At 39.6% G+C, this 27,635-nt stretch overlaps 1 protein-coding gene across 5 annotated transcripts in view; it reads left to right on the top strand.

The window, feature by feature from the left end:
• The window catches only part of wdfy3 (WD repeat and FYVE domain containing 3), an 83,037-nt gene that overhangs the window by 50,841 nt on the left and 4,561 nt on the right, over positions 1 to 27,635 (top strand). For 4 of the 5 annotated variants that reach the window (XM_055039289.1, XM_055039290.1, XM_055039287.1 and 1 more), the window contains 41 exons: positions 1,776 to 2,007; positions 2,114 to 2,274; positions 2,949 to 3,060; positions 3,153 to 3,343; positions 3,655 to 3,807; positions 4,497 to 4,570; positions 4,684 to 4,845; positions 5,298 to 5,392; positions 5,500 to 5,620; positions 5,841 to 6,058; positions 7,245 to 7,441; positions 8,213 to 8,347; positions 8,765 to 8,944; positions 9,496 to 9,729; positions 9,817 to 9,916; positions 11,249 to 11,409; positions 12,316 to 12,545; positions 12,941 to 13,050; positions 13,152 to 13,334; positions 14,097 to 14,254; positions 14,329 to 14,406; positions 15,414 to 15,644; positions 17,997 to 18,165; positions 18,859 to 19,022; positions 19,460 to 19,608; positions 20,325 to 20,445; positions 20,573 to 20,658; positions 21,337 to 21,417; positions 21,691 to 21,745; positions 21,833 to 21,952; positions 22,035 to 22,152; positions 22,429 to 22,535; positions 22,876 to 23,029; positions 23,116 to 23,207; positions 24,277 to 24,489; positions 24,570 to 24,711; positions 25,059 to 25,213; positions 25,925 to 26,083; positions 26,526 to 26,705; positions 27,162 to 27,344; positions 27,432 to 27,525. In XM_055039289.1, coding sequence (XP_054895264.1) covers positions 1,776 to 2,007; positions 2,114 to 2,274; positions 2,949 to 3,060; positions 3,153 to 3,343; positions 3,655 to 3,807; positions 4,497 to 4,570; positions 4,684 to 4,845; positions 5,298 to 5,392; positions 5,500 to 5,620; positions 5,841 to 6,058; positions 7,245 to 7,441; positions 8,213 to 8,347; positions 8,765 to 8,944; positions 9,496 to 9,729; positions 9,817 to 9,916; positions 11,249 to 11,409; positions 12,316 to 12,545; positions 12,941 to 13,050; positions 13,152 to 13,334; positions 14,097 to 14,254; positions 14,329 to 14,406; positions 15,414 to 15,644; positions 17,997 to 18,165; positions 18,859 to 19,022; positions 19,460 to 19,608; positions 20,325 to 20,445; positions 20,573 to 20,658; positions 21,337 to 21,417; positions 21,691 to 21,745; positions 21,833 to 21,952; positions 22,035 to 22,152; positions 22,429 to 22,535; positions 22,876 to 23,029; positions 23,116 to 23,207; positions 24,277 to 24,489; positions 24,570 to 24,711; positions 25,059 to 25,213; positions 25,925 to 26,083; positions 26,526 to 26,705; positions 27,162 to 27,344; positions 27,432 to 27,525 — 6,058 coding nt within the window. The remainder of the gene's footprint in view (positions 1 to 1,775; positions 2,008 to 2,113; positions 2,275 to 2,948; positions 3,061 to 3,152; positions 3,344 to 3,654; positions 3,808 to 4,496; positions 4,571 to 4,683; positions 4,846 to 5,297; positions 5,393 to 5,499; positions 5,621 to 5,840; positions 6,059 to 7,244; positions 7,442 to 8,212; positions 8,348 to 8,764; positions 8,945 to 9,495; positions 9,730 to 9,816; positions 9,917 to 11,248; positions 11,410 to 12,315; positions 12,546 to 12,940; positions 13,051 to 13,151; positions 13,335 to 14,096; positions 14,255 to 14,328; positions 14,407 to 15,413; positions 15,645 to 17,996; positions 18,166 to 18,858; positions 19,023 to 19,459; positions 19,609 to 20,324; positions 20,446 to 20,572; positions 20,659 to 21,336; positions 21,418 to 21,690; positions 21,746 to 21,832; positions 21,953 to 22,034; positions 22,153 to 22,428; positions 22,536 to 22,875; positions 23,030 to 23,115; positions 23,208 to 24,276; positions 24,490 to 24,569; positions 24,712 to 25,058; positions 25,214 to 25,924; positions 26,084 to 26,525; positions 26,706 to 27,161; positions 27,345 to 27,431; positions 27,526 to 27,635) is intronic. The other variant, XM_055039288.1, reaches the window with a different exon arrangement.

Here is a 27,635-nt window from a genome sequence, read left to right as displayed (position 1 = left end):
ATATTTCCCCACTGAGATTAAACACCAAACCACAAGTCACAGCTTCCTGTCTGCAACACTGATAACAGCAATTTCATTTCCTGCTGAGGTCAACATGCAGGAAACGACGATCCGCTGCTGCGTGGCTCAGATTGGTTGAAAGCATGTGCTGCGTTAGAAAGCTGCTTGGGTTAAAAAATTTTTGCTTCCTAAAAGAACAGATTATATGTGAAAATAATGGTTGATTTCCGCTATTTTGGTTTAAATATTTAACAAATTACATGAAAGATGAGTTGTTTATCATATATGCACATAGGGACAACAAATTGAACTTATTATAATTTAGTTTTGAACTACAAGAAAATGTAAAAAAATTGCATTTTTTCTGGTTTTTGCGCCATGAACCGTTGATTTATTGATTTATATCATATATTATATTAGATTTATATTATATATTATACATTATTGTCACATAAAAACTGGATTGAACTTTTTTGAACCTTTGAGGTACTTTTCAAAAAGGATATTTTTGTGGTGTTCATTTTTTTTATTGCTATGCATTTTGAAACATAAGAGCATTATGCCCCAATTGAAACATCATATAATGAAGATCTGCTGCCCCCAGGTATTTAGGGGTGCCATCACACCTTAAATCTTCCTATTCCTATTCTGGGACCCAGATCTAGAGAAACTTATCATACGTTTATCTTTAGTCGCATTGATTATTGTAACAGCGTCTTCACAGGCCTGTCCAACAAATCAATCAAACAGCTGCAGCTGATCCAGAAGCTGCTGATCCAGAACGCTGCTGCTCGCGTTCTCACTAGAACCAGGAAGATAGAGACATAACAGCAGTTTTAAAGTCCCTCCACTGGCTCCCTGTAGCTCAAAGAATAGATTTTAAAATACTGTAGTTAGTTTACAAATCACTCAGGTTCTGTTTCTGGTCTGCTCTGCATCCCCAGAACCAGAACCAAGAGAGGAGAAGCAGCTTTCAGCATCTATGCACCAAAAATTTGGAATAAACTTCCAGAAAACTGTAAAACAGCAGAAACCATGACTTCTTTTAAATCTCAACTAAAAACCCACCTGTTTAGAATTGGATTTGAAATGTAATATGTGACAATGTATTGTTTATTCTATGATGCATGACTTTGTGTTTATGATGTAAAGCACTTTGAAATGCCTTGCTACTGAAATGTGCTATTCAAAGAAAATTTGATTGATTGATTGATTCCATTGGCAGATTATTTGGCTTATAACATGAGCTAAATGTCCTTTTATAGGTTAAATAATCTGCCAGAGGAACTGTTAAGTTTTCATCAACATTAAGAAATTATTGACTCAAAACAAGCTCCTATATCTTGCTGAAAAGTTATTTATAAGTTAGTTTTGTGTTATTTAAAGTGTACTAAGTTATTTGTTCTAGAAACTAGAACAAAGATACTTGGTAAGGTTTTGTGTTTTTGCATTACAAGATGTCGCTCAAAGCATAGAATTAGACTCAATAGATCTGCGCTCATGAATCGTCATAATACCTGATCTAGAATTTTTTCAATATCGGATTGGATTGGTGCATCTCTAAATTTCAGACTGCAAAAAGTTAGAACTTTTGTGTTTCCTTCTGGTTTGTCTGAAAACGAAGCAACAGCCGATTTCTCAGAGCATTTCTATAAATAAAACATCTGCCTGTGTGGTAAAAAGCCTTTGCTCTCTTTCTGCATAAACTGAACTCATAATTCCTCCACTTTAAAGTCTTTATTTATTTTTTCCCCACCGTTTCTCCTGCTGTTCAGATTCACTACATCCACAGCGCTCCGGGCGGCTCGGGCTCCACCAACCCCCCTGTGGTGAGCACTGTTTACGGGTACATTGGCACACCGCCCGCGCAGCGCCAGCTGTCCAGCCTGGTGTGGCGTCTGGGTCCCAGCCACTTCCTGGAGGAGGTTTTACCAGCCACCAGTGTGGCCACCATCTTTGAACTGGGACCAAACTATGTGGGCAGCTTTCAGGCCGTCTTCTTGCCCTGTGAGCGAACCCTCTGTGACATCACCCATTATTCTAACTCCGCCATCTTTCCACCCATACAGATGGTTTTTCTCTTTGTTTTTCACCAACTTTTATTCTTTTATAGGCAAAGACACAAAGACGGAGGTTACACCTGCCACTCCGGTGGCTCTGGTACCGGAGGAGAAAGTGTCCTTCAGCCTCTATGGACTCTCCGTCTCAACGCTAACTGTGGCTAAAATCAGGAAAGTTTACAACAAACTGGACAGCAAAGCCATCGCAAAGCAGGTGCTGAGCTAATATCTCATCTGAATCAAATCTAGAGAGGAGAATAAACTAGAAATATTGTTAACTGCAAACGTGCAAACAGGACCTGCTGGGCCAGTCTATCAAACCTGTCTCACTGCAGATCAGAAGAAGACAGTGGCTGATTTTTAGACCTTCGTCGTGATGCATAAGATTAAGGGATAAGATCGGCTTCACATAACACGTATTGGCCAATCACCAATCCCCCAAAGTAAAGGAAATCTGTGCAACCCCGCTCTTGCCATCCTAGCAACTTTCTTGCTAAATGTAGCAACATTTGAAACAAAAATACTGGTATTGACCAAAATTGGAATCAGCAGATCAGGCTTTTTAAAGATTGGTAATCGGGGATCAGCCAGAAAACTGCAGTCGGTGTACCAAAATAAATAAAAATATTTGCACTTCACTTGTTTCATCATAGTTAAAGTGTACAGCATTTTTTGATCCTTTCTCTGTAACTTGTTGGTTTATGCTGAAGTTGTCACCAAAACCTGAATTGGTGACTAAAACAAAAACCTGACTGTTTATACCGTTTTTATTAAAAAGACTGTAAGAAATAAACAATGGTTACCCTGGTTGGGGAGCATGGGGAGCCTGGTGGCCTGCCAGGTTTGTCATATAGTGAGCGAAACTGAACTGCCTCCTTCCTTCTTCAGCTCGCTGTGTCCTCCCATGAAAACGCCACTCCTGTCAAGCTGATTCATAACGCTGCAGGCCACCTCAACGGGCCCGCTCGCACTGTTGGCGCTGCTGTCATTGGATATTTAGGTAAACCAGTTTCTCAAACCAGTTTTCAAAACTGCTTTCTGTAGCTCTCAATGAATATAATTACACTTCCCCCACTTCTCTTTCCCTCTCAGGTGTCCGTACATTCGTTCCCAAACCCGTCGCCACCAACCTGCAGTACGTTGGCGGCGCCGCGGCCATCCTGGGCCTGGTTGCCATGGCGTCGGATGTGGAGGGGCTTTATGCGGCTGTTAAAGCTTTGGTGTGTGTTGTGAAGAGCAACCCTCTGGCCAGTAAGGAGATGGAGCGCATCAATGGCTACCAGGTGGGTCACCTGATGCCTGGACTAGTGATTTTCAGTCACAGTAACAGAATTACGGACATGGTCAAAAGTTTCACAAATGGAGATTTATGCTATGTTTACATCGACAGTCTTCTTAATCTTAACCATGCCTTGCTTTAGCCGTGCTCATTTCTTCTTTTGAATTTTTGTTGTGAAATATGTCGCCCCCAGCAGGTATGTCATTGCTATTACAGCATTTTTGATTGGAATCTATCAGTCGGTAAAGACACAAACTTCCTTAAACTTAAAGAACAAATTTAAAGAGTGGATTCATTTTGTTTTCTCCTTTTTAGCTGCTAGCTATGTTGCTAAAGAAGAAACGTTCGCTGCTCAATAGCCACATCCTCCACCTCACCTTCTCTCTGGTGGGAACGGTGGACAGCGGCCATGAAACCTCCATCATTCCAAACTCCACCGCTTTTCAGGACTTACTGTGCGACTTCGAGGTGAGAAGATTTACTTTGAGGAATTTTTAACTCTTAATTCTTGTTTTACTCTGCTGATTGTTACATTTACAGTAACAGACTAAATGAGTGAATATTATATGACTTTGATCAAGATTTGGTCAGTATTGGGGGTTATAGTAAGTTACAGTGTTGACTTTAGTTGAATAAATAAAATGTATTTATTATTATAATTTTTTTTACATAGCTATAATAAACACCTAAATAAATGGAGGGTATTTGAGGTAAAAATATAAAAAGAATTTACTTGGTTAATTTAAACTCATGTGCCATCTGCATTAGCAACTAACTAAACCATGTTTTATACAAAAAAGCTTAATCTGTTTGTATAAGTAGATTATGCAATATTTTCTTTGGATGAAAAATATGCACAAATTATCTCAAAAAATGTTTCTACTAAAGTTGTAAAGCTTTTTCTGTAGAAAAAGAATTGTACAACAATTTGTAATAAAAAAAATAATATTAAAGCTTTTATTAATACAAAATGCTTATTTTCTTGTATAAAAAATAATTAAGTGATTACAACATACTCAGATTTATTAAGTTAACTTAATTTACGCTCACTTAAATTGCACAAGTTAATTTTATTCAATCAGTTAATTTAATAACTAAATAGAGCTTGCATCAATTTTTTAAACTAGGTTTTACAGTGTTGTCTTTCTGCCCCTCAGGTTTGGCTTCATGCCCCCTACGAACTCCACTTGTCTCTCTTTGAGCATTTTAATGAGCTGCTGACAGAGTCCAGGCAAGAATCAAACAATAAAAAAAATCTCCTAAAATAAAATTCTGCTTTTAACTTTTTTTTGTGTGTTTGATTTCTTGTGTGAAAATAAAATAAACTTTCTTTTGCTCAAACAGCGAAGCAGCAAAAAACGCTAAACTGCTGCGGGAGTTTCAGCTGATCCCCAGGCTGCTGCTGACGCTGCGCGACACGTCGCTGTCGCAGCCAACGGTGACGGCCATCAGCAACGTCCTCAGCCTGCTGCTGCAAGGCTTCCCCAACCCCTACGACCTGCTCAGGTGAACACGCACACTCACCCTGATTGGCTGTTAGCTAGACGTTAGCTTCTGCAGTAGTGTTTATATGGTTTCCACCGTGCGTTTAATGAATATTAAAGTATATTTGGTGATTGAACAATTGAAACAGGCAGTTATAAATATTTTTGAAAGGATCCGAAGCAAAAATAAGAGTATCAGACTTTATACGCTTCATCAGTTCCCCTGTAGCAGATTTGCTTTGTTACCGTCGAGTTTAGCAGAAAATACGTCACAATCATGCTGGAAAACAAATTTAAATGATTATTTATGATCAAATTTTTTTGCCACAAAATTCTATCATCTGAACAGTGTGTGTAGATTTGTTCACATTAGATCAGCTTTCTTGATTTTTACAGCAGTTCCTTCAAAATATGTAGAATGTGAAATTAGTAGAAAAGAATGAAAAACGGAAAGTTGGTTTTTCTGCCTCCCAGGTTTGGCCAGTTCATCTCTTCGACTCTCCCCACTTTCGCTGTGTGTGAGAAGTTTGTTGTCATGGAAATCAACAACGAGGAGAAGATTGATGGAGGTGATTATTACTGAATTTCTTCCCCTGGAGCATTTCTGTAATGAATGATCTGGAAATAAACGGAGAGCCTTTAGATGTGACTTCTGGAAACGTTGTTCTGTTTGCAGGTAACGAAGACGATTTCGGCGGCCTCCTGTCAGCCAGTCTGATCTTGCTGAGGAATCGACTTCTGGACAATTTGCTTAAGTTGCTTTTCACTACGAAGGAGAAGTGCACAGTTAACATCCAGTAAGACACCATTTTCCTCCTGAATCTGCATGAATTGAAAAAACATACATTGCAACAAATAAATTAATTCTGTAACGACTGATGAATCGATTGTAGTCAATTAACTTACTAATTGATAAATCGTAAGCAAAGGGAATTTGCTGAAACAATATAACATTTCAAAACATTAAAAACAGAGGTTTGTTCTTCACGGTTTATTTAACTCTCTTTGCTTCTGCAGGGCGTGCGAAGAGTTTGTGCGAACGCTGGGCTTTGATTGGCTGCTGATGTTCATGGAGGAGCATCTGCACTCGACCACGGTGACGGTGGCGCTGCGGATTCTGGTGGTGCTGCTGTCCATCCAGCCCATCCTGAACCGCTTCAGGGAGGGTTTGAGTGGAGGCGGCTGGCTGGACCACACCGACTCCGTCCTGACCAATAAGATCGGCACGGTCCTGGGTGAGCGCAAAGCGTCGTTTCACCGCCCGAATCAAACTGCGACGCAGATCCAAACCTCAGTTTAGTTAAAGTTAGGTGGTTTTGTTGCATGAACAGGCAGAGGTTTGATGTCTAGCGTAAAACCCTGTATGTTGTAACATGGCTCAGCAGACGACTCTCCGCACTCCGGCAACGCTTTCCGTCGGAGCTGGCCTTCGTTCAGTAAACAGAAAGCTGCTCAGTTTGTGCGCCGCACGGCCAAGGGTTTGTTCTCTTGTTATTCGCCTTCCTGTTTCCCCCCGCTGCAGAAATCATAATTCCTCCTGAGCTCAGTGGTTTTCAACCTACCCTAGTTTCAGAAACCCTCCCAAAATACTTTAAAGGGGCAGTGTTACATGTTTTCCATGCAAAGAGTGCCACTTTACAACACAGTCAATTAACTATGTTACTTTTAGTTGTTATAAAAATGCTACATAATCAGATATTACTTAAAAGAAATTTGACATTGTCATTTAACATCTTTAAATTGGGCCTCTGTCTCTTTAAGAAGCTTCAGAAAGTCATCTTAGCCTTGCTCCTCTATTATCCCTTTAACAACGTTTTTACCATGGTTAAGAATAGCTAAGAAATAGCTGTGAATTTAGTAGATGCGCAGTTCCCTCAGGTGTTTGCTAATTGCTTGTGGATAGTCTGTAGGAGCCAAGTGGGGGAGTTGTTCTGTGAGTTGCATGCTTGTAAGATTAAAAGCTGGTGCTCGAAGGAGGAGCTTTGTCTTCGAAGGCGGTGCTAGGTCCACCCAGGCCTTTAGCAGCTGAATGACTGAGGATTTCTCAGTCATGCATGGAAGAATCAAAGCAACATTCCATATTTGTTTTTATTAGGAAATAACATTATAACATGATGTAAAGATCAAAAGAGTCGCTTTTACATGATACTACCCCTTTAAATACCTGAGAATACAAACTAAATCAGCTGAGTGATTCACAGGTTGAGAACCATTGGTTCTGCTTTCAGAACTTTCCAACTTGTACCAAATGTGCTGAAAAAAACCCCTTTAGTTTGGTTATGATTTGGAGTTTTAGCTGAAATATTTTAGCTCCTCTGAACCCCAAACCAGGTGCAGAAGTCCAGTTTAGATCTCCCTGCAGGTGCATCAGCCTCCCAGCTTCATTCACTCCTTGTTCTGCTCCTTCACCTTCATCTCTAGGCTTCAACGTCGGGCGCAATGCCGGTGGACGGTCCACCGTGCGAGAGATCAACAAGGACGCCTGCCATTTCCCAGGGTTCCCTGTTCTGCAGACGCTGCTGCCCAAACACACAAATGTTCCTGAGCTCTACTTCCTGCTTATGGCTCTTTTCCTGCAGCAGCCTGTCACTGAGCTACCAGACAGCCTGCAGGTACATGTTAGTATGACCATTTTCTTTTACTTTACTCTGATGAGTTCTACTAAAAATATCCAAATGAACTAGCCTTTCGAGGGAAAGCTTATCATCCGTTAGCATTCTTAGCTCTACAGTGGACAAGTTTTTTTCTTATTTAAAAACATTTCGGTGACAACAAAACAAATTACTATTTTGTCAAAGTTATTGCCATACAAGACATATGAGGAATCAAAATTATGTTTCTTGCTAAAAACCAGAAGACGTCACATCACATTGCAATCAAGAACAAATAGTAATAAAATAGTAGTCAAAAAATATGTTTTCAAAAATCCCTTTGTAAAGGCTTCTTTAACTTGTGTGGTTCCTCAATATTTAATACTTGGCCCATTGTTACTTTCGATATTATGGAATGGAGAACAAGGTTTATTTGAGCTTTTAATTACACTTTTTACTGTTTTTGTAACAGAAATGTTCAGTTGAAAGTTATCTGTCTTGGAAAAAAAAGAGGAGTGGCAGGCTACCGTTAGCTAAAACTAAAATAAATGTTATGTCTTGGAGTGCACTAACTGCAATTTTTTGTTGTTTTTAAAAAACCTGACCTCCCCATTCTGATTTTTGGCCTGAAAATTCTCTAAATATTGTGTTCACCTAAGTTAACATTTAATAAAATAAAGACATTCAAGTACAGTAAGATTTTTGTCCCTACATAAGATTTACCCGTAATGCTTTTTTTAAAATTAAGTGTGTCAGTTTGAGTCTGATTTAAGCCGGTTTGTGTGTTTTCACTTTCAGTTTGACCTGGATTCCATCTGGACGTTTATCTTCGGGATGCCGGCCTCCAGTGGGGCGGTGGTCGGCTCCATCCACAGCGTTTGCACCGAGGCCGCCTTCCTGCTGCTGGCCATGCTGCGCAGCATGCTCAATCTGGTCAGAAATCACTTTTTAATCAGTTTTAAGGAAAGGAGGAAATCGACATGAGTTAAACATCAGTCATATTATTACTTAGAAAATTTCATGATGAATAATTTGTTCTGGCCTGAAAACTTGAATTTACCCAAAAAATTTTAAACAATGTTGTTTGTTCTTGAATTTATGACACTCTTGGGATTAATGTTCCCATTTCAGTTTATAGTCGAGGGGAATCTAAACTTTTCCCAACTCATCCTGGTGAACACTTACATTTCTCCATGTCGTCCTCTTTAAAAAATACTTAAAAGCTTTAAATCTGCCTGAATTCCCTTAAGGTTCTTAATAAAACAGCAGAAATGACTCTACCATCTTTATTTGAAGTGACAGCTGCTGAGGCTTGAGTGGATATTGAATGACTGATGTGTTTCCCTGCAGCCCTGGCAGTCTGAGGAGGAAGGCTCCTGGCTCCGGGAGTACCCGGTTACCCTCATGCAGTTCTTCAGGTACCTTTACCACAACGTGGCCGACCTCGCCCCGATGTGGCACAGCCCGGAGTTCCTCTGCGCCCTGGCGGCCACGGTTTTCCCCTTTAACATCAGGCCGTACTCCGAGATGGTGAGTGTGTGGAGCTCTGCACAGAGAGGCACACAGTGAGAGAAACATGACTGAATTTGGAGTTTCTCTTTTGCTGTAGGCTTGAAATCATGTTCTTTAAGTCATTAGATGGTCTGTCTTGGAGATTAAAAGATTTGAGTTTCTCTTTCAAGACATCTTAGTGATTCTTATAGATTCTCACTAAAAATATTATTTAGTCTTCTTTAATCTGTGGGGTTCCACAGGGTTTAATATTGGCTCACTGTTATTTTGATCTTATGCAATCCCCTAAACTGTTTTTATTTATTTATTTTTCCTGAAGTTTTCAATGTAGGTTATTTGTCGTTTCTTTTTACTAATAGTTTTTCTTTTGCTGATGGCTTGAAATTGTGTTCTTGAGACAATCAGATGATCCGTCTTGGATATTCAAAGACTCAATTCTCTCCTTGAGGCGTTTTTAAACCAGCAGTTTCAAGACATTTTGATGTTTCTTGAAATATCAGAAAAAAGGGGTTAAGAAAAGGACTTAACACAGCTGCATAAACTAATCGTGTCCCTTTTATCGCCCTCAGGTTAGTGATTTGGACGATGAAGCCGGTTCTCCCATTGAAGAGTTCAAGGCCTTCGCCGGGGACACCGGTATGAACCGCAGCCAGTCTGAATACTGCAACGTGGGCTCCAAAACCTCTCTGACAAACCACCCTGCCAAAAAATATGTCTTCGACTTCATGAGGGTCCTGATCATGGACAACATGTGCATGACCCCCGCCAGCAAGCAGACGCCCATCATAGACATGCTGCTGGAGGTACTGGGAGCTCTCTACACATCCGATAATGACATCCGGTTATAAGTTTGAATCGTCTTCTCATCCTGTTTGTGTGTTAAACTGCAGGCCTCCCCGGATCGCTCCACCAGAACCCAGCAGAAGGAGTTTCAGTCCAGCATCCTGGACGGCGTCATGGAGCATCTTCTGGCTGCAGACGTCCTTCTAGGTCAGAGCAAAGTCTGAAACACTTCCCACACTGCAACAACACAAAATCTCACCGTGCAATTTGGGTCTAGTTTCTAGTGCATTTTAAATAAGATGAACCTTAACTTGCAGGTAACTTTTCAGCAATAAATCGGAGCTTGATTTAAGTAAATAATTCCTTAATATTGATTTAATAAAAATTACTATTCAGCGGCTGATAAAATAATTTATAACATGGGAAATTAATTGTTATTAGTGAATTTATCTGCCAATGGAAGCAAAATAAAGTTACTTGTAGGTTAGCTTGGTCATATTTCAACTGTATTTATGTATTTGCACTAGAAGCTTCACCAAAAATACTTGGCAAGATTTTAAGTTTTTTGCAGTGTAAAGTCCAGTTGTCAGCAGATTTTAACCAGTCAACATTAAGGGTGAGGAAAAGAAGGCATTCTGTTAATTTATCTCCCAATCACAGCTTTATGCTCTCAGCTCAGGGATTTAATTATAGAAAATCAACACAATTCAATTAGTAAGAGGCTCCAGAGGGACATAAGGCGGCGCTGAGCATTCCTCAGTTCTTATGAAGCTTTATAGATGGACCACAAGCAGCAGATTACACTTTCTGGAACCACACAGCAGCTTTTGTTTCAGTGAATCCTTCATTCACAAAATTGTATTTTTGATCTAATTTAAAGTAACTTTTCAGCTTTTCAGATACAGGGGCTTGTTTGAAGTTAATAATACAAGGAAGTGTATTAGGTACCCAGATTTTGTAAAACATGATAATTCTGTGAACATACAGAAAATGCACAGCAGCAATGAGCACATTATGTGGCATTTATCATCCAGCTTGCATGTCTTTATTTTAACCTTTTTTATACAATTATTTACCTAAACTCCAATTCCTATATTTCAGTATCCAGTAACTGAAACATGTATGCTTTAAAATGTTCATACATTCCAGTGTCTTCAAATGAACCTTTTCATAACATCCAAATCTATAGTATCTTGTACCACATTCTCTCCAATAGAGCTTTAGTATCAATCAAACATTGATTATATAAAAATCAGATTACTATGAAGACACAGTGTGAATTGCAGGAGACTATTTGGCCGACCACCACTTCTCAATAACAGCCTCCCAGTCTCCTGCCCATGGGAGTTTTCTCAAAACTAGTGATCCAATTTAGTTTGGAGAGGCACAGAAATTCTTATTAAAAATGATTATGTAACGGAAATGTACAGGAAAATACTAATACGGGAAGACGGCGAGGAAAAAGGGGTAAAAAAAACTAGTTTTCCGGCCAAAACGGGGAGACTTGACAGGTATGCTCTTCTGTGCGTCTCTGTCCAGGTGAAGACGCCTCTCTGCCGCTCAGCACAGGCGGCAGTTATCAGATCCTGGTCAACAACGTCTTCTACTTCACCCAGAGAGTCGTGGACAAGCTGTGGCAGGGAATGTTCAACAAGGACTCCAAGCTAGTGGTGGACTTCATCGTGCAGCTGATTGGACAGGTACAGTCAAAATCTGCTCTTTTTTAAATAAGTTATTACTTCTGTAACGTTGCAATGATTTATATGGACCCAAGTTTGAGAGCTGCCTGAGCTGAATAATTATAATCTTCTTTCCAGTTAGTGGAGCCAGTCCATCTGCAGAATGTGATTAGAGGAGCAGCATGCATGGAGATGGGAACCATATCTGCCAATTTTACCTTGAAATGAGCAAAATTACATTAATGGTGAAGGATTTAGGGGCACTTTGTCAGGCGGTTGGGGATTTTAGTATCTATATTTATAGATACAAAGTTCCCTATATATATATAGATATCTAGTTTACATCTAAATAGAACTGAAAAATTAGTTGGATTTAATAATATTGTCAATTAATTCAGAAAGTCACTACAAAAAAGAAATGCAGATTTAACATTCAGTAAGACACATTGAATTGATTATTGAAATGATCCATTAATTCTTAACTGGAGTGTATAAACTCAAAAATGCCATTTGCTCAGAGAATAACATATTCAAGCAGATTTTATTCCAAAAATGCAAACAAATATAAACATTTTGCATTTGAGATAACATTTATCTGTAAATATGTTCAACCCAGAAATCAGTTGGTGTATTTTAAGCTTCACCCAATTTCAAATTGTATATAAAATCTCTTAAGCACCTTTTGCTATCAATTTATTGGTTATTAATTAGTTCACTGTAGTCATGTTAAGGACTGAGCTTTTCACATGTTAGTGTTCAGAATTACTTTTTTAGCTGCTGATGTATCCTTTGCCACAAATGTATATTTGTGGCAAAGGATAAACTCTATTTGGGTTGTTGGATAATTAAAGTACAAACCAATCTTCTTTCTGCAGCTTTATTCTCATTCTGACTGCAGGATTATAACACATTTTCTTCTGGTTTCAGTCCAAGAGGCGGTCCCAGGGTCTCTCTCTCGACACCATCTACCACTGCCTAAACCGGACCGTGCTCTACCAGCTCTGTCGACCCCACAAGACGGTGGCCCAGCAGGTGGCACTGCTGGACGCCCTGCGGGTCCTGACTGTCAACCGCAATCTGGTGCTGGGCCCTGGAAACCATGACCAGGACTTTGTGGCCTGTCTGGCTCACTGCTTCATCTGCCTGCACAGCGGGAGGTACGGAAACCCACAACTGCAAAAAGTACCTCGAGGTTTTTTTTTGTTTTAATTGGTTGTTGTTTTGGGGAAAAAATTAATATAGGACGTTCTCTGATGTGTTTAAGTCTGAATGTGGAACAAAGGTTGTTGAACATATGCAGATTTATGCAAATGCAGCACCTTTCAAATATTTAGAGGCGCAACACATTGGGATGACTAAATTTGATTTGAAACACATTTTTCTGTTCGAAAAGCTAACTTTAAATTCAGAATTTTGACTTTAAATTCTAGAATTTTACTTTTTTTTCTCACAATCTTGCTTTAATATCAGAGCTAAGACTTTATAGAATGTATAAATTTATTTAGAGAGCAGTTCTGCAGTAAACTCTCCCTCCCTGTTTGTGCGTCTGCAGCAGCGTGGAGGGCTTCGGTCTGGAGGCGGAGGCTAGGATGACCACCTGGCACGTCATGATGCCGGCAGAGAACGAAACCGACTCGACACACAGCCATGACGTCAGCGAGGGTGAGACACGGAACTCCGATGGAGAGATTTCTCCTTTCAAAAGGATCTAATGAAGTTTTTTTATTGATCTGAAGTTTCTTTCATGGTTTTGTCCTGTGCAGGGCGACAGCTGCTCCTGAAGGCCGTGAACCGCGTCTGGACGGAGCTGATGCACAGCAAGCGGCAGATGCTGGAGGACATCTTCAAAGTGTCTCTGCCCTGCAACGACAGAGGACACGTGGACATCAGCACGGCCCGGCCCGCTCTGGAGGAACCGGCCCTGAAGAGCTGGCAGAACCACCTGGGTGAGAGAAACACAGCAAAAACACGGCAGACGGGAACACACACTGCAAAAACACAAAATCCTACCCAGTGTTTCGGTTTAGTTTCTAGAGCAAGTGTCCTAGTAAACTTGAAATAAGACAAAAAACTAACTTATAAGTAACTTTAATGAAAAAGAACTAATCCCATTGGTGGATAAATTCACTTATAACACATTTTATAAGAGAAATAACCTTCTGTCTTTCCTTTTTTTTTCTGAAAAAAGGAAAGACAGAAGGGAAAAAAAAGAGAGTACAGAAGAAAGGACAAAAGTGAAGGGAAGAAGGAAGAATTAACAGAGGAAGGAAGGAAAGAAAGAATCAAAAAGAGGAAAGAATAAAAGGAAAAGGAAGGAAAAATGGATAGAGGAAGGAAAGAAGGTCAGAGGAAGGAAAGATGGAAAAAAGGAAGGAAGAAATGAGAAAGGAAGAAAAAAGAATGGGACATAGGAATAAAATAATTAATAGAGGGAGCAAAGAGAGGAGGAAAGAAAGAAGAAATGAAGAAAATAGGACAAAAGAAGGAATGAAAGGATGGATGGATGGACGGACTCTGGCCAATGTAAGAACTGAACGTGGGCGATCCGCTGCTTGAATGAATTTTTACAATCTATAAAGATCATAACGAGAGGAGAATAAATTCAGGCTAAGTTGTTGCATGTTGACTTTCAGCAGCTTTTTCAAGCTGCTTTTGGAACACTGTAAATCATCACGGATTGTTGTTTCATTATTATTTTTTCTTCTCAGCCCACGAGAAAAAGTGCATCAGTCGCGGCGAAGCCGCAGCACCAGCAACCCAGTCCAAGCTGTCGCGGGTCAGCAGCGGCTTCGGCCTGTCCAAGCTGACCGGAGTGCGGCGCAACAAGAAGGAGAACAACCTGAACAAAAACAGTCCGTCTGCACAGGTAGCTGTAAAAAATAAAAAATAGACACGAAAAGATTTTCCTGAGCTGAAAGCGGCTGCTGCTCTGACCGACAGGAAACGTTCCAGTGGATGTTCACCCACATCGCCGTCGTTAGGGACCTCGTCGCTATGCAGTACAAAGAGCATCAAGAGGTACCAAATGTCCCTCTGGGCTTCCGTAGATCCATGTTTCAGCCACATTCACAGCAACCTTTGTAAAGTGCAGTGTGACAATACTTGAATTTCATTTGGCTTTTGTTGATTTTTGTTTTATTTCTGGGGTCCACATCAAGAAAAAAATAATTTGATGTAAAAAAGATTTATACACTTAAAGTAATATTACAAAAACATGGAATATAATGAAACACTTCCTACACTGCAAAAACTCTAAATCTAATAAAATAATTTTGGTTTAATTTCCAGCAAAAATATCGTAGTATACTTTAAATAAGACAAAACTAACTAACAAGTAACTTCTCACCTTGTTTGAAATCAATAATCTTCTTATTTTGATGAAAAGTAGGAGTACCGTTGGCAGATTATTTCCCTTAAAAATATACATATTTCACATTTTATAAGATAAATAATCATAGAATAGTATTAAAAATTATATAATAATAAATTTAAACAGTTTTTCTTTAGAAATGTTAAAATAATTGAAATTGTGGAATTTTTTGTTAGTGTTTTGTTCTCAGTTTGTATAAAGTGAGAAAGACATTTCAAAACATAAAATTTTGTTATATTTAAGTTCCTTTTCCCCTGCTGTAAATTATACAGTACTTTGTCCTGTCACAATGAGAAATGTTGCTGGATGATAAATTATCCCAGAAGTTAACACGATAATTGATAATATTGTTAATTTGAGATCATTTTCGAGTTACATAATGCTAATGACATAATATCGTCAGAGATCAAGAAACTCTAAATTTTAATGAACATTTAACACTGCAACTGGAAAACAGCAACAAATAAAATGAATTATAAAGTCTCTCTAAGCAAAATTATTCTTCAAAAAAAGGTGAGACCAAACAAAGAGAAAAGTTATTGAGCTTCTTTTTAATTTAACATGTGATTAATTGATTATTGTGACAGGCCTAATGACACGATCACAAGTCCTCATTAATAACAGCAAGTTTCCGTCCATCTCTTGTGTCCGGCAGCGACAGCAGAACGCCTTGAAGTACGTGACGGAGGAGTGGGCGGCCATCGAGTACGAGCTGCTGCGCGAGCGCGGCCTCTGGGGGCCGCCCATCGGCTCCCACCTGGACAAGTTCACGCTGGAGATGACAGAAGGGCCGTGCCGCATGAGGAAGAAGATGGTCCGCAACGACATGTTCTACATCCACTACCCGTACATCCCCGAGACCGAGACCAACACCAACTCTGCTCAGGTATTCAGCTGCACGTCAAGAACTAACACTGGCAAGATCAATACTGGTTACCTTCTTTTTTAGCTTTGTTTTGTTTCCTTTATTTTCAATTTCAGCATCATTTCCAAAATACTGAGCAGATACCATAACAACAAACAGAAAACCCTCACAAATATTCACAGGATGTCCATATATAAATACTGTCATTTTTTTAAAGTCGTAAATTATGAGAGTGAACTCATAATATTAGCTGGAAAAAAATGCTAAAATGACAAGACTTAGCGTTGGCAATCACAGTCCCAAAATGTCCCAAAGGCTAGAGCTTGACGGCATGGCCACCGATAAATGTGCATAAACAGTTTTTCTCTAAAAGCAACTTATTTTTCGGTCCTTGACACAATTAGCAATGAATGAGCTGATTGATTGACAGCGCTAAGACCCGCCTCCTGGCTCTGATTGATTATTTTTGGTAGGTTCGACCAAAAACAGCCCATCATAATCTATCACGACATGGGGACAGTTTTAACAAGTAAATAAAAACATGTTCTTTAAATAAGTTACATACTGCAGCTATAAGGAACAAGAAGAGTTTAATTTTTTGTCTTTAAAAAGCATTTTCTAATTTTCTAAAAAAAAAAAAATGTTTTGCATACATATTGTGGATTTTTTTTTGTTTGTTTGTTTGTTTTTACACATAGACAGAAATAAAAAGTGTTGCATCACTCATTGCTTTATTACGACAGTCTCAACCTCGTTTTTGTGACCTTTCCAGCCTTTCTCCCTACCTCTGGTGCCCCTCTTCCCCTCAGCCCAGGTACCCTCCTGCCCTCCCTGTCCAGACTAATTACCCAGATATCAGTTTTTTTGCCGCATGTTTTAAATCTGCAGCTGAAAATAAATACAGCATGGCTTTAGCTGGGCTGCGAATTCACTGATTCTGTCAGGATCTTCAAGTATTTACGCACCACGGCTCTCAATTTCTGCACATTCTCTATTAAAATGTATAAAGTTCTAGTTTATGACATCGACAATGTATGTAATGACGAATATTGCTGCCCATCAACATTGTAAGGGTTATTTTTGTCTTTTTTTCTGCAAAAACACAAAATGTTACGGTCTAATTTCTAGTGCAAAAATCTTAAGACAAAACAAACTAATAAATCACTTTTCAGCAAGACAGGAGTATTTTTAATGTATACAATTCCTTAAAATTTAAGAAAAAAAAACTTTTTCCATTGAAAGATTATTTCACTCATATCATGGGAAAAATGTCTTGTTATAAGTGAAATAATCTGCAAATTGAACAAGTATTTTTTCATCAATATTAAGGAGTCATTGATTTGAGATAAGTTCCTATTTTTTGCTGAAAAGTCACTTGGTAGTTAGTTTTGTCTTAAGATATTTTCACTAGAAAGTAGACAAATAATACTTGGTAAGATTTTGTGTTTCTGCAGTGGAAGAAGTAAACAGAGTCAACTTTTCAGGAATTTGTCAATGTTGAATAACAAAAAAGTACTAAAGTATTTCACTTACAACACGACACTTTCCCATAATTAAAGTAATCTACCAGTTTCTCCAGTAAAACAAACTCCTATTTCTTACTGAAAAGTTACTCATAAGTTAGTTTTCTCTTATTTCAAGAAGTACACTAGAAACTAGACAAAAATATTTGATAAGATTTTGTGTTTTTGCAGTGAAGATGGAAAGTTGCCCAGTTTTACTCCATGAAAACTTTAGATTGATAAAACTGCAAAAACACAAAATCTTACCAAGTATTTTTGGTCTCATTTCTACAGCAAATATCTTGGTGTGATTAAAATAAGACTAAATTAACTGAAAAAGAACTTTTCATTGAGATATTCAAGCTTCTTTTAAGTTAATAATTAATTCCTTGATATTGATTAAAACAGACTGGTAGATTATTTCTCTTATAAACGGGAGAAATGTCTTGTTATAAGTGAAATAATCTGCTGCTGGGATCTCATATTTTTTTAATCACGATTGATGAATTGTTGAAACAGGCACCTATATCTTGCTGAAACTTTATGTATAAATTAGTTTTGTCTTATTTTAACTGTACTGAGATGTTTGCACTAAAAAACAGACAAAAATACTTGAGAATTTTTTGTTTTTGGAGTGATTATGTGGATCAGAATTACTTCATAAAAACTTTGGAGAGGAATAAATTATTCCAGGAAGAGCTTTGATTTGTTCCTGATCTAACCTCAAGTCTTTCCAGAACTGCAGGTTCCTCTAACCTGACGCGACGTACGTGTGCTGTGGATTAAATCTTCACTAACTCCTGCATGTATCTGATGTTTCCACCTCCAAGCACGAACGGCTCTCTCAGGTTTGATTCTCGTTCGCCTCCAGAAGCCGCTGCGGTACCGCCGGGCCATCAGCTACGACAGCAAGGAGTACTACATGCGGCTCCTGTCTGGAAACCCGGGGATGTACCAGCACTCCGTGGAGCACACCACGGAGGGAGAGACGGCGCAGCATGAGCCGGAGCATGGAGAGGACACCATCGCCAGGGTCAAAGGTGACAACCAAGATTTTATACCAGTATTTCATGTTTGACTTGTGATGTGCGGTGAGGCACAGACAAATCCAAAATCCTACGTAGAAACTATGTTTTAGCTTTGATTTTACCTAATTAAAGCTTCTAAGATATATTCTAATATAAAATATTTAGTAAGGCAACATATTTTGTATTTGAATGTTTTCCGATTAAAATGGAAAATAGTGTATGATCGTAGTAACTACTTATATTTATTCAGTTACTTTTACATGAGCAACTCTTTTTAATAAATATACATTTAGGAGTATTTTCACTTCGCTATACTTTTTGCTTTTACTTGAGTAATTTTATTACATTTTTCTTCTCTTGAGTAAAATTTCTACCCACCGAATGAAAAACAAACATGTTTTAACCAAACATTCAACAGTTTTTAGCAGTTTTTGTTGTCAGTTTTTATTGACATAAACTGAATTGAAAAATGATGCACTTAATGATTGTATTTTTTTTTGTTCCTTATATGAATTATTGTCATTTTGGTCCTTAAAATACCAACATTTCCATTTAACCTTATATTTTGGTCCATTTGATTATGTAAATATGAAATGTTAGACAATAGATTTTATTTAACTAGCATCTGTTTTAGCTTCTCATGCGCTTTATACTTATCCATATTACTGCCTGTCAGTGTCTTAAACTTTATTTTCTGCCCTCCAGGTCTGGTGAAGGCCCCTCTGAAGAGGTCTCGCTCCACAGCCGACGGCGCAGATGAGGACAGCCAAGAGCAGCTTCAGGACCAGCTGCTGGAGTCTGGAGGTCCAGAAGAAGAGCAGAGGACCGACAACACGTCCCTGCTGCGCCTCCTGGAGGAGGGAGAGAAGGTGGGGGATAATATTTATGATTGATATCTGCTCTACTGTTCTGGTTGCAGAATTTCAGCGCTTCCTGTTTTTCTTCTTATTGGATTGTGGAATAAAAGCGCACCTTATGATGTTGCTGCAGTTTTGTTTATTTAAGGATCCCCATTAGTCTCTGCCACAAATATTAACTCAAGTCAAGTTTGTTTTATTTGTTCAAGGTACTTTAAGTAATAAAAACACCAAGTGGTAAAGTTATGAAGAAATCACCGTACAGTCAACAATTGAAAAAACATTGTATTTTGATGAATGCTAGGCTTGTTTCCTTCTTTACTTTCTTTCAATTCTTCCATCCTTTATGTTCTTCCTTCCTTTTTTCCTTCCATCCTTTGCTGTTTCACTGTTTCTGCAGCGTTTTTCTCTGAACTATCTCTTGTTTCTTCCTGTTTCTTTTCCTCCAGATCCAGCACATGTACCGCTGTGCCAGAGTCCAGGGCCTGGACACCAGCGAGGGTCTGCTGCTGTTCGGGAAGGAGCATTTCTACGTCATCGACGGCTACACCATGACCGTCTCCAGGGAGATCAGGGACATCGACACCCTGCCGCCCAAGTGAGCCACCATCTCCTCTCTGACCTCTGACCCAGACTTTACTTCTTGACAGAGTGACGTCATCTGTTCTACAGCTGCTGGGTGATGTAATGTTGCTGATGGAGCAAAACTCAGCAAAGCTTTTTATAAATGTATCTTTTCAGGAAGCTAGCTCTTCATTTTCCTTGTGAAAAAAAACTAGAAAAGGAAAAGATTCTGCATATTTTAGGTTAACATGAACAAATCTTCTGTAAGAAAATATTAAAAGGAACCTTTTATTAAAAATTAAGTCTTGTATGTTTTGCTGCTTCCATTTTGGTCAAAACTGCTTCTTAAAGCAGCCAAATTTGTGATTTTATTATGTTTTGATTTTTGTTTTTGTGTAAAAACAAGAGGTCTCACTTCAACATAAACTGCAGGTTTCTGTCTGAGTTTCATACATTTTTGGTTAAAGCAATTCATCGAAGTTACACACGCTGGGCAAAGTATTCAGAAGTTTTACTCAGTTAGTACTAAGAGTAATACGCAAAAGTGTGAGTGTTATAGGAGTCATAGTAGTAAAAAATACAATGTAGTAAAACTACTCCAAATGTAATTTGTAATTTTTAGGAATTTATTAGAGAAAATATATTCTCCCTTTATATTTTTGTGGTGTTTTTGTTGTGTAATTTCACCTAAAACCTTCTGCACTATTTTCTCGGTGAGGAAATGCAAACTTCAATGGGTTCTGTGTCCAGTTTGCACGAGGCCATTATTCCCAGAGGGGCGCGGCAGGGCCAGAGCCAGCTGAAGAGAACCTGCAGCATCTTTGCTTACGAAGACATCAAGGAGGTTCACAAGCGCCGATACCTGCTGCAGGTCAGGCCCGCCTTCACAGCACCAACCAAAACCCTCCACACTGCAGTGTTAGCTCATTCTGAGCTCAAATGGTGTTGGTAGAAGTTTTAGTGTAAAACCTTGTTTTGTTTTGTTTCTTTCTCTTCAGCCGATGGCGGTGGAAGTTTTCTCAGCTGATGGAAGGAACTACTTGTTGGCTTTCCAGAAGGGCGTTCGCAACAAAGTTTACCAAAGGTACGCCTTTCAAGTGTAAAGGAATAAATAAAGAGGTCAACTAGATTGACCTCTCTTAAAGGCCCTTTAAGAAATCACAGGGGATCAGGACTGTTGCAATAAGCAATAAATCAGTTAATCACATGATTAATACTTTCCATTTGCATTATTTAATGTTTTCTTCTTTTCTCTTTCTAGAAAAAAAACTAGACGATAAAATCTGCTTTAGTCTCAACTAGTCATTTTTAAGGACAATTTTGTTTACAGAAACTTTATAATTAATTTTATTGGTTGTTTCTGTTGTTTTGTTTATTTATTTTGGAAATGTAAATCGTCTTCCAGTTCCAGTGTTAAATGTTCATTAGCATTTAAAGTTTGAGAATGAGTTCTTACATTATTTTGTTTTTAATGATGTTGGTCTCAAGACAACATTATTGTTTTTTGTTTTAACGTCCGGGACAATTTATTGTAAATAAATCATTTCTTGCAAATATTTTTAAATTAGCTGCACAAAATCATTAGATTTTATTGCAAAAAATCCAAAAACTGATCAATGTGAAATACTTATCGAATGCAAAGATTGCTATTTATTAATACCTACACGCTTTTTAAGGGGTTTTACACTTACGGTATACTTTTGGTAATGAAAATGAGTTTTCCTCCAGCTGAAGACGCTGAACAGCGTTTGGTTTCCTGCAGGTTCTTGGCGGTTGTGCCGTCGCTGGCCGACAGCTCAGAGTCGGTTTCAGGCCAGAGGCCCAACACCAGCGTAGAACAAGGGTAATTATTTTATAATAATTAGTTATTTCTGTTATTAAGGTTATTCTGCACATAAAAATAACCAGAAAGGAATTTATTACAGCCTTGATAAAGGCTGTAATAAATCACTATCACCTACTCAGTTCTCATAAACAACATTTCCTCTTGTATCTCTTTCTCAGCACCGATAATAATAATAATAATAATAATAATAATAATAATAATAATAATAATAATAAAGAATATCAGCCCTTTATTTCAGAGCTACTAAGTTTTTCTCCTCGTCTCCTTCAGGTCTGGACTTCTCAGCACGCTGGTTGGTGAGAAATCAGTCACTCAAAGATGGGAGGTAAGAATCTTTAATTTGGGATTTTTAGTCTTGATGCCTGTATTGAAGCCTCCTGAGTGTATGTATGTGTGTGTGTGTGTGTTCCAGCGAGGCGAGATAAGTAACTTCCAGTACCTGATGCATCTGAACACGCTGGCGGGACGCTCGTACAACGACCTGATGCAGTACCCGGTTTTCCCCTGGATCCTGGCTGACTTCGACGCAGAGGTGAGCGAAGCGTTTCACCTTTAAAACCAGGTTTGTAGATTTGGGTCCGGCTTCAGTTTTTGTTGTTTATTTAAATTTGCAGGAGTTGGACCTGAACAACCCAAAGACGTTCCGAAACCTGGCCAAGCCGATGGGAGCCCAGACCGACGACCGGCTAACCCAGTACAAGAAGAGATACAAAGACTGGGAGGATCCCAATGGTGAGACCGCCGAACGTCTTCACACTCAATTCACATTTTTTACTGAAATCTGATTTGTTTGTTTTTTGTGCATACTGTTACTCAAACCCAACCACAATCAGACTTCTGTGTGAACGGTTTAGCATCAACAAGCTAATCTTTACATAAGCTCAAAAACTAATATTATTCAACAGTTTTCTCTATTATTAAATTGGCAAATTTACATCAAGCTAAACAAATCGTGCAGCTATTTTCTGATGTTATTCAGGTCTTGTCTTCGATGACTTCTCTGTCCAGGTGAAACCCCAGCATACCACTACGGGACCCACTACTCCTCTGCCATGATCGTTGCCTCGTATTTGGTCCGGATGGAGCCATTCACGCAGATTTTCCTCAGACTTCAGGTTCAATCCTCATTTCCAGGGCTTATGTTGATTATCACAGCAAATAATACAAAGCTCTGCTTGCCAAAAGGCATAACTAAATAGCTCTAAAGATTAGTGTCATTTCCACAATTTCTCTGTTTGTGTCAGAAAATACACCTCAGCTGAGGCTTTAACTGTCTTAACTTTTATTGAATTCTTATTTTACTGTTCATAAAATATGACAACCAAAAACTATAAAGAAAAGGGAAAGAAAAACAACACACTTGTTTAGTCACTTATAGGGAAGCAATAAAAATCCCTTTAAATGTTGAAAAGGTTTGGGGACCAGGATTTAACCATGTGTCTCTGTGACCTTCAGGGAGGTCACTTTGACCTTGCGGACAGGATGTTCCACAGCGTCCGGGAAGCGTGGCTCTCCGCCTCCAAACACAACATGGCCGACGTCAAGGAGCTGATCCCAGAGTTCTTCTACCTGCCTGAGTTCCTGCTGAACTCCAATAACTTCGATCTGGGTGGGCGACCAGACACGATCCACACCGTCGGCTGCTTTCAGATCAGCTGGAAGAGATTTCACTTATTCTGCCATTTGTTGCTTCAGGTGCCAAGCAGAACGGCACCAAGCTGGGTGACGTCCTCCTCCCACCGTGGGCCAAAGGTGACCCCCGGGAGTTCATCAGAGTCCACAGAGAGGTAGGAGAATTAGAAGGGCAGTGACAAGTAAAATCCACTTCCTTGTGCTTTACATAATGTTATCACCTGATCAGAAACACACCTGAAGTGTTGCTTTGATTCTTTCATGCCTGTTTGAGAAATCCTTTAATCTTCATGACAACTTTTCCACTGTACAAAACGCCTGGTTGGACCAAGTTCCTCCTCCGAGCTGCAGTTTCCAACCTTCCGCCTCTCAGATCAGCCCTCCCTGCTCAGTTCCTTCAGACTAGCCAGCAGCTATTAGCAAACACCTGGTGTCACTGCGCAGTAAAACACTGGTAAAAACGTTGTTGAAGGGTTAATGGAGGAGCCCTGGTGTAATAACTTTCTGAAGCCGGAGGTTTTAAAGAGACAGTGGCCCAATTTGAAGGCGTTAAATCAAGAAGTAAAATTTCTTGTAAGTCATATTGCTATGCATAGCAGTTTTGTAACAACTGAAAATAACATGGTTATGGCCCTATACATATGTTTGTGTTTCTATTCTACAAACAGCCACAACACTTAAAAAAAAACAAATAAATTTTTTTAGCACTAAGTTAATATTTTTTGGTATCTGGTAAATTACCCTTTTAAAGGGCCTCCTGATTGTTGAGTCATGTTGCACCGTTACCAGCAACCCAAGCAGAGCTCCAACACATATGGTTTTATGGTCTTGCTGTCCAATGGCTGCTGGAAAAGACAAGCATTCAGTTGTTGACTTACCATCCAGGAACCAGCTGCTTTCTTGTTGGTTGCGCAGGAGGCTCCACTTCTGCTTTTCAAAGATGTCCGGTTATACAGATGTGCATCTGTTTGCAGACATTTTTACGTAAACGTTGAGTTGGGGGGGTGTGGCCAGCAGCAGCTTATTTGGATTTGAAGTGACGGAGGCCAGAAATCAGCTCATACTAGGCCGAACTAAACAGACTGAAAATGTCATTATCAAAAGTTGATTTTGTGCAAAAACTGAGGTGAACATATTTTGGTCAGCCCACAGACTGATCCTAACCTGCTCAGGGAAGCCAGATTAATACTTGTTGACGTTTGAGATTTGTTTTGTTTTTTGCAGGCGCTGGAGTGCGACTACGTCTCCGCTCACCTCCATGAGTGGATCGACTTGATCTTCGGCTACAAGCAGCAGGGGCCGCCGGCCGTGGAGGCCGTCAACGTCTTCCACCACCTGTTCTACGAGGGTCAGGTGGACATCTACAACATCAACGATCCGCTGAAGGAGACGGCCACCATCGGGTTCATCAACAACTTCGGACAAATCCCCAAGCAGGTCAGAAACGCTGAAATCTGACTCTGCTCTGGTTTGGAAAGCAGAAATCTCCTTGTGGCTGATTTTTCTTTTTCTTTCAGCTGTTTAAGAAACCTCATCCTCCCAAACGTGTTCGCAGTAAAACCAACGGCGACCTAGCAGCCGTTCCGCCAAACTCCAACAACGACAAGATCTTTTTCCATCATCTGGACAACCTCAGACCTTCTCTTGCCCCTGTCAAAGGTTTTTATAACCTCTCCACACATAAAATCTGCTTTAATATTTCTTTAAATTCTAGTCAGCATTATTGATCTTGTTTAATTTATTATGTGATTAATTGATTTATTGTTTATTGCGACAGGGCTAGTTCCACCCTGAACACACCTGAAAACATAGACGTAAACAGAATGAATTTATAAATCAAAATGTTGCTTTTTTCTTTCAAGTTTTCAGTAATTATTTGTAACTGTGTGTCTTTCCTTTGTTGAATTGATTTTTGTTTAGATTCCTTTATTTATACAGCTTCATTATCTAGGTTTAAACACATTTATTTGTAGTAAATAAACAGAATTCATATTTCTCTGGTTCAGAGCTGAAGGAGCCTGTGGGTCAGATCGTTTGCACTGATAAAGGCATCCTGGCTGTGGAGCAAAACAAAGTTCTGGTTCCACCCACCTGGAGCAAAACGTTCGCCTGGGGCTACGCCGACCTTAGCTGCCGCTTGGCCAACTACGAGTCCGACAAGGTCAGAGGCTTCTGATACCCTCTCAAATTTACAGAGTCTGTGACAGACTGGCGACCTGTGACCCCGCCCCTCGCCCAGAACGTTAGCTGGAGAGAGACACAGCACCTCCTGACCCCACTAGGGACAAGGGTGTCAGAAAATTGATAATGTTTTATTATTATCCTTTAATAAGTTATTATCTTTGGACCTGCAAAAGGTCAACGTTTAGCTTCAGATCCTGCTAGAAACTTGCTGAAATTTGGGTCTGGTGATGGATCTGATGCAAAATATTAACAAAATGTTTGTCTAGTTTCTCGTTCAAATATCTTAGTGTACATGAAATAAGTCAAAACAAACTTAAAAGTAACTTTCCAGAAAGATACAGAACCTTGTTTTTACTCAATAATTCCTTTATATTGATGAAAATAATGTTGGTTCCACTCAGATTATTTCACTTCAAACAAGACATTTTTCCAAGTGAAATTGTATGTTTTGAAACAAAATTAAGGAATTGTTTATTTAAAACAAGCTTCTATATTTTGCTGAAAAGTTACTTGTTAGTTTTGTCTCATTTAAAGTGTTCTAAGATATTTGCAGTAGAAACTATACCAGAATTTCGTGGTGATATTTTGTGTTTTTGCAGTGTGTGTAGGACGTTAAGAAAACCTTGTTGTGCACAGCCAGTTGAGAGAGTTAAGTTGAGATGAATTTCAATGTTCTGACTCGTTTCAGGCCCTGGTGGTGTACGAGTGTCTGTCAGAGTGGGGTCAGATCCTCTGCGCCATCTGCCCCAACCCGAAACTCGTCATCACCGGCGGGACGAGCACCGCCATCTGCGTGTGGGAGACAGGAAGCTCCAAGGAGAAGGCCAAGTCTCTGACGCTCAAACAGGTGAGGCGACCCACACTCAGACAAATACTTTTATGTGATTTTTGTGTTTTCTGGTCGTTCACACTTCCAAAAATATTCAACTTGTATGCGGAGTTGGGTGGTAACTAGTTATATTGGTTTGTTTTGTTGATTGGTTGGTTTCTTAATGTACATCTTTCTTTCGAATATAGTGACACAAGTTGATTTTTAAAATGTAAATTTTTTTAAAAATAAATTCAGCTGCATAACGATTCCTTATTGTTTATTCTAAGTTAAAAATAAAAAAGGGACAAGCCACATGACATTATACGGCTGGCATAGGAACTAGTGCAATTGTGGCAAAAAATAAATTAAGTAAGTCGTATTTGGGTCACATCAGGCTGTTTTTTCTCTGAACCATCAAATTGCCACAGTCAGTCAGTTGAGGTTTGGTCAGAATGAACCGTTTCTCTTTATGTTTCAGGCATTACTAGGCCACACGGACGCCGTGACGTGTCTGACCGCGTCGACGGCGTACCGCATCGTCGTCAGCGGCTCCCGGGATCGGACCTGCATCATCTGGGACCTCAACAAGCTCTCATTCGTCACGCAGCTGCGTGGACACCGCGCGCCCGTCTCCGCTCTGTGCATCAACGAGCTAACAGTGAGTCGCTGGATAACCTTTGAGTTTAATTTAGGTCAGGGGTGTCCAAAGTGTGGCCCGTGGGCCATTTATGGCCCTTGGACAGTTGTTTTTGTGGCTCCAGCTGCAGTGGAAAGTGCTTGGCATTCAGTTATGCTGTATTTTAGTTTACTTTGTCCCTGCTACAGATGGAAGGATAGATAGGCAGGAAGATAAGATGGATGGAAATCTAGTTAGTTAGCTGATTAGATATAGCTAGCTAGATAAATAGCTGGCTAATGAATTCGTGTTCTATTTAGCTAACTAAATATCAAGACAGCCAGCTTTATAATCCCTCAGGGAAATTGTCCTTTCTGTCTCCCACTCACAGCACTCTTAGATATACTTAAAACTGTAAAAAATTACAGTAAAAAAACTTTTAACTTTTTCCCTCCTGCTGTGACAAAACGGTGCTAATAAGCCGTCCGGTCTCTGCAGGGCGACATCGTCTCCTGCGCAGGAACCTACATCCACGTGTGGAGCATCAACGGCAGCCCCATCGCCAGCGCTAACACCTTCACCGGCCGCAGCCAGCAGATCCTCTGCTGCTGCGTGTCCGAGATGAACGAGTGGGACACGCAGAACGTCATCGTCACCGGACACTCCGACGGAGTTGTCAGGGTAACCAGACCACATCTTTCTGAGCTCAGGTTTGTCATCTTTTCAGGAGCTTTACCTTTAACCTTCCGGGTGAAAAATGTCTTGTAGTTTTGGAGAATGGAGTTCCTACAAGTCCCAGAAACCCCTGCACCAGAGCCAGTGGAGCCCGACGTGTCCGACTGCTGCGCAGATGAGAAGATTGGTGAGTTTTGTTTTACTTTGTTTTTTTTTTTAAGTTATTTTAATGGAATTATTTTTTTTTCCATGTTATAAGTGGATTAGTCAACCAATGAAACTTTTATCAATTTTAAG

Source organism: Poeciliopsis prolifica, unplaced genomic scaffold, assembly GCF_027474105.1.
Source record: "Poeciliopsis prolifica strain line A6 unplaced genomic scaffold, Auburn_PproV2 SCAFFOLD014, whole genome shotgun sequence".
In the NCBI taxonomy this organism is placed as follows: domain Eukaryota; kingdom Metazoa; phylum Chordata; class Actinopteri; order Cyprinodontiformes; family Poeciliidae; genus Poeciliopsis; species Poeciliopsis prolifica.
This window is presented reverse-complemented; position numbering and strand designations above follow the sequence as displayed.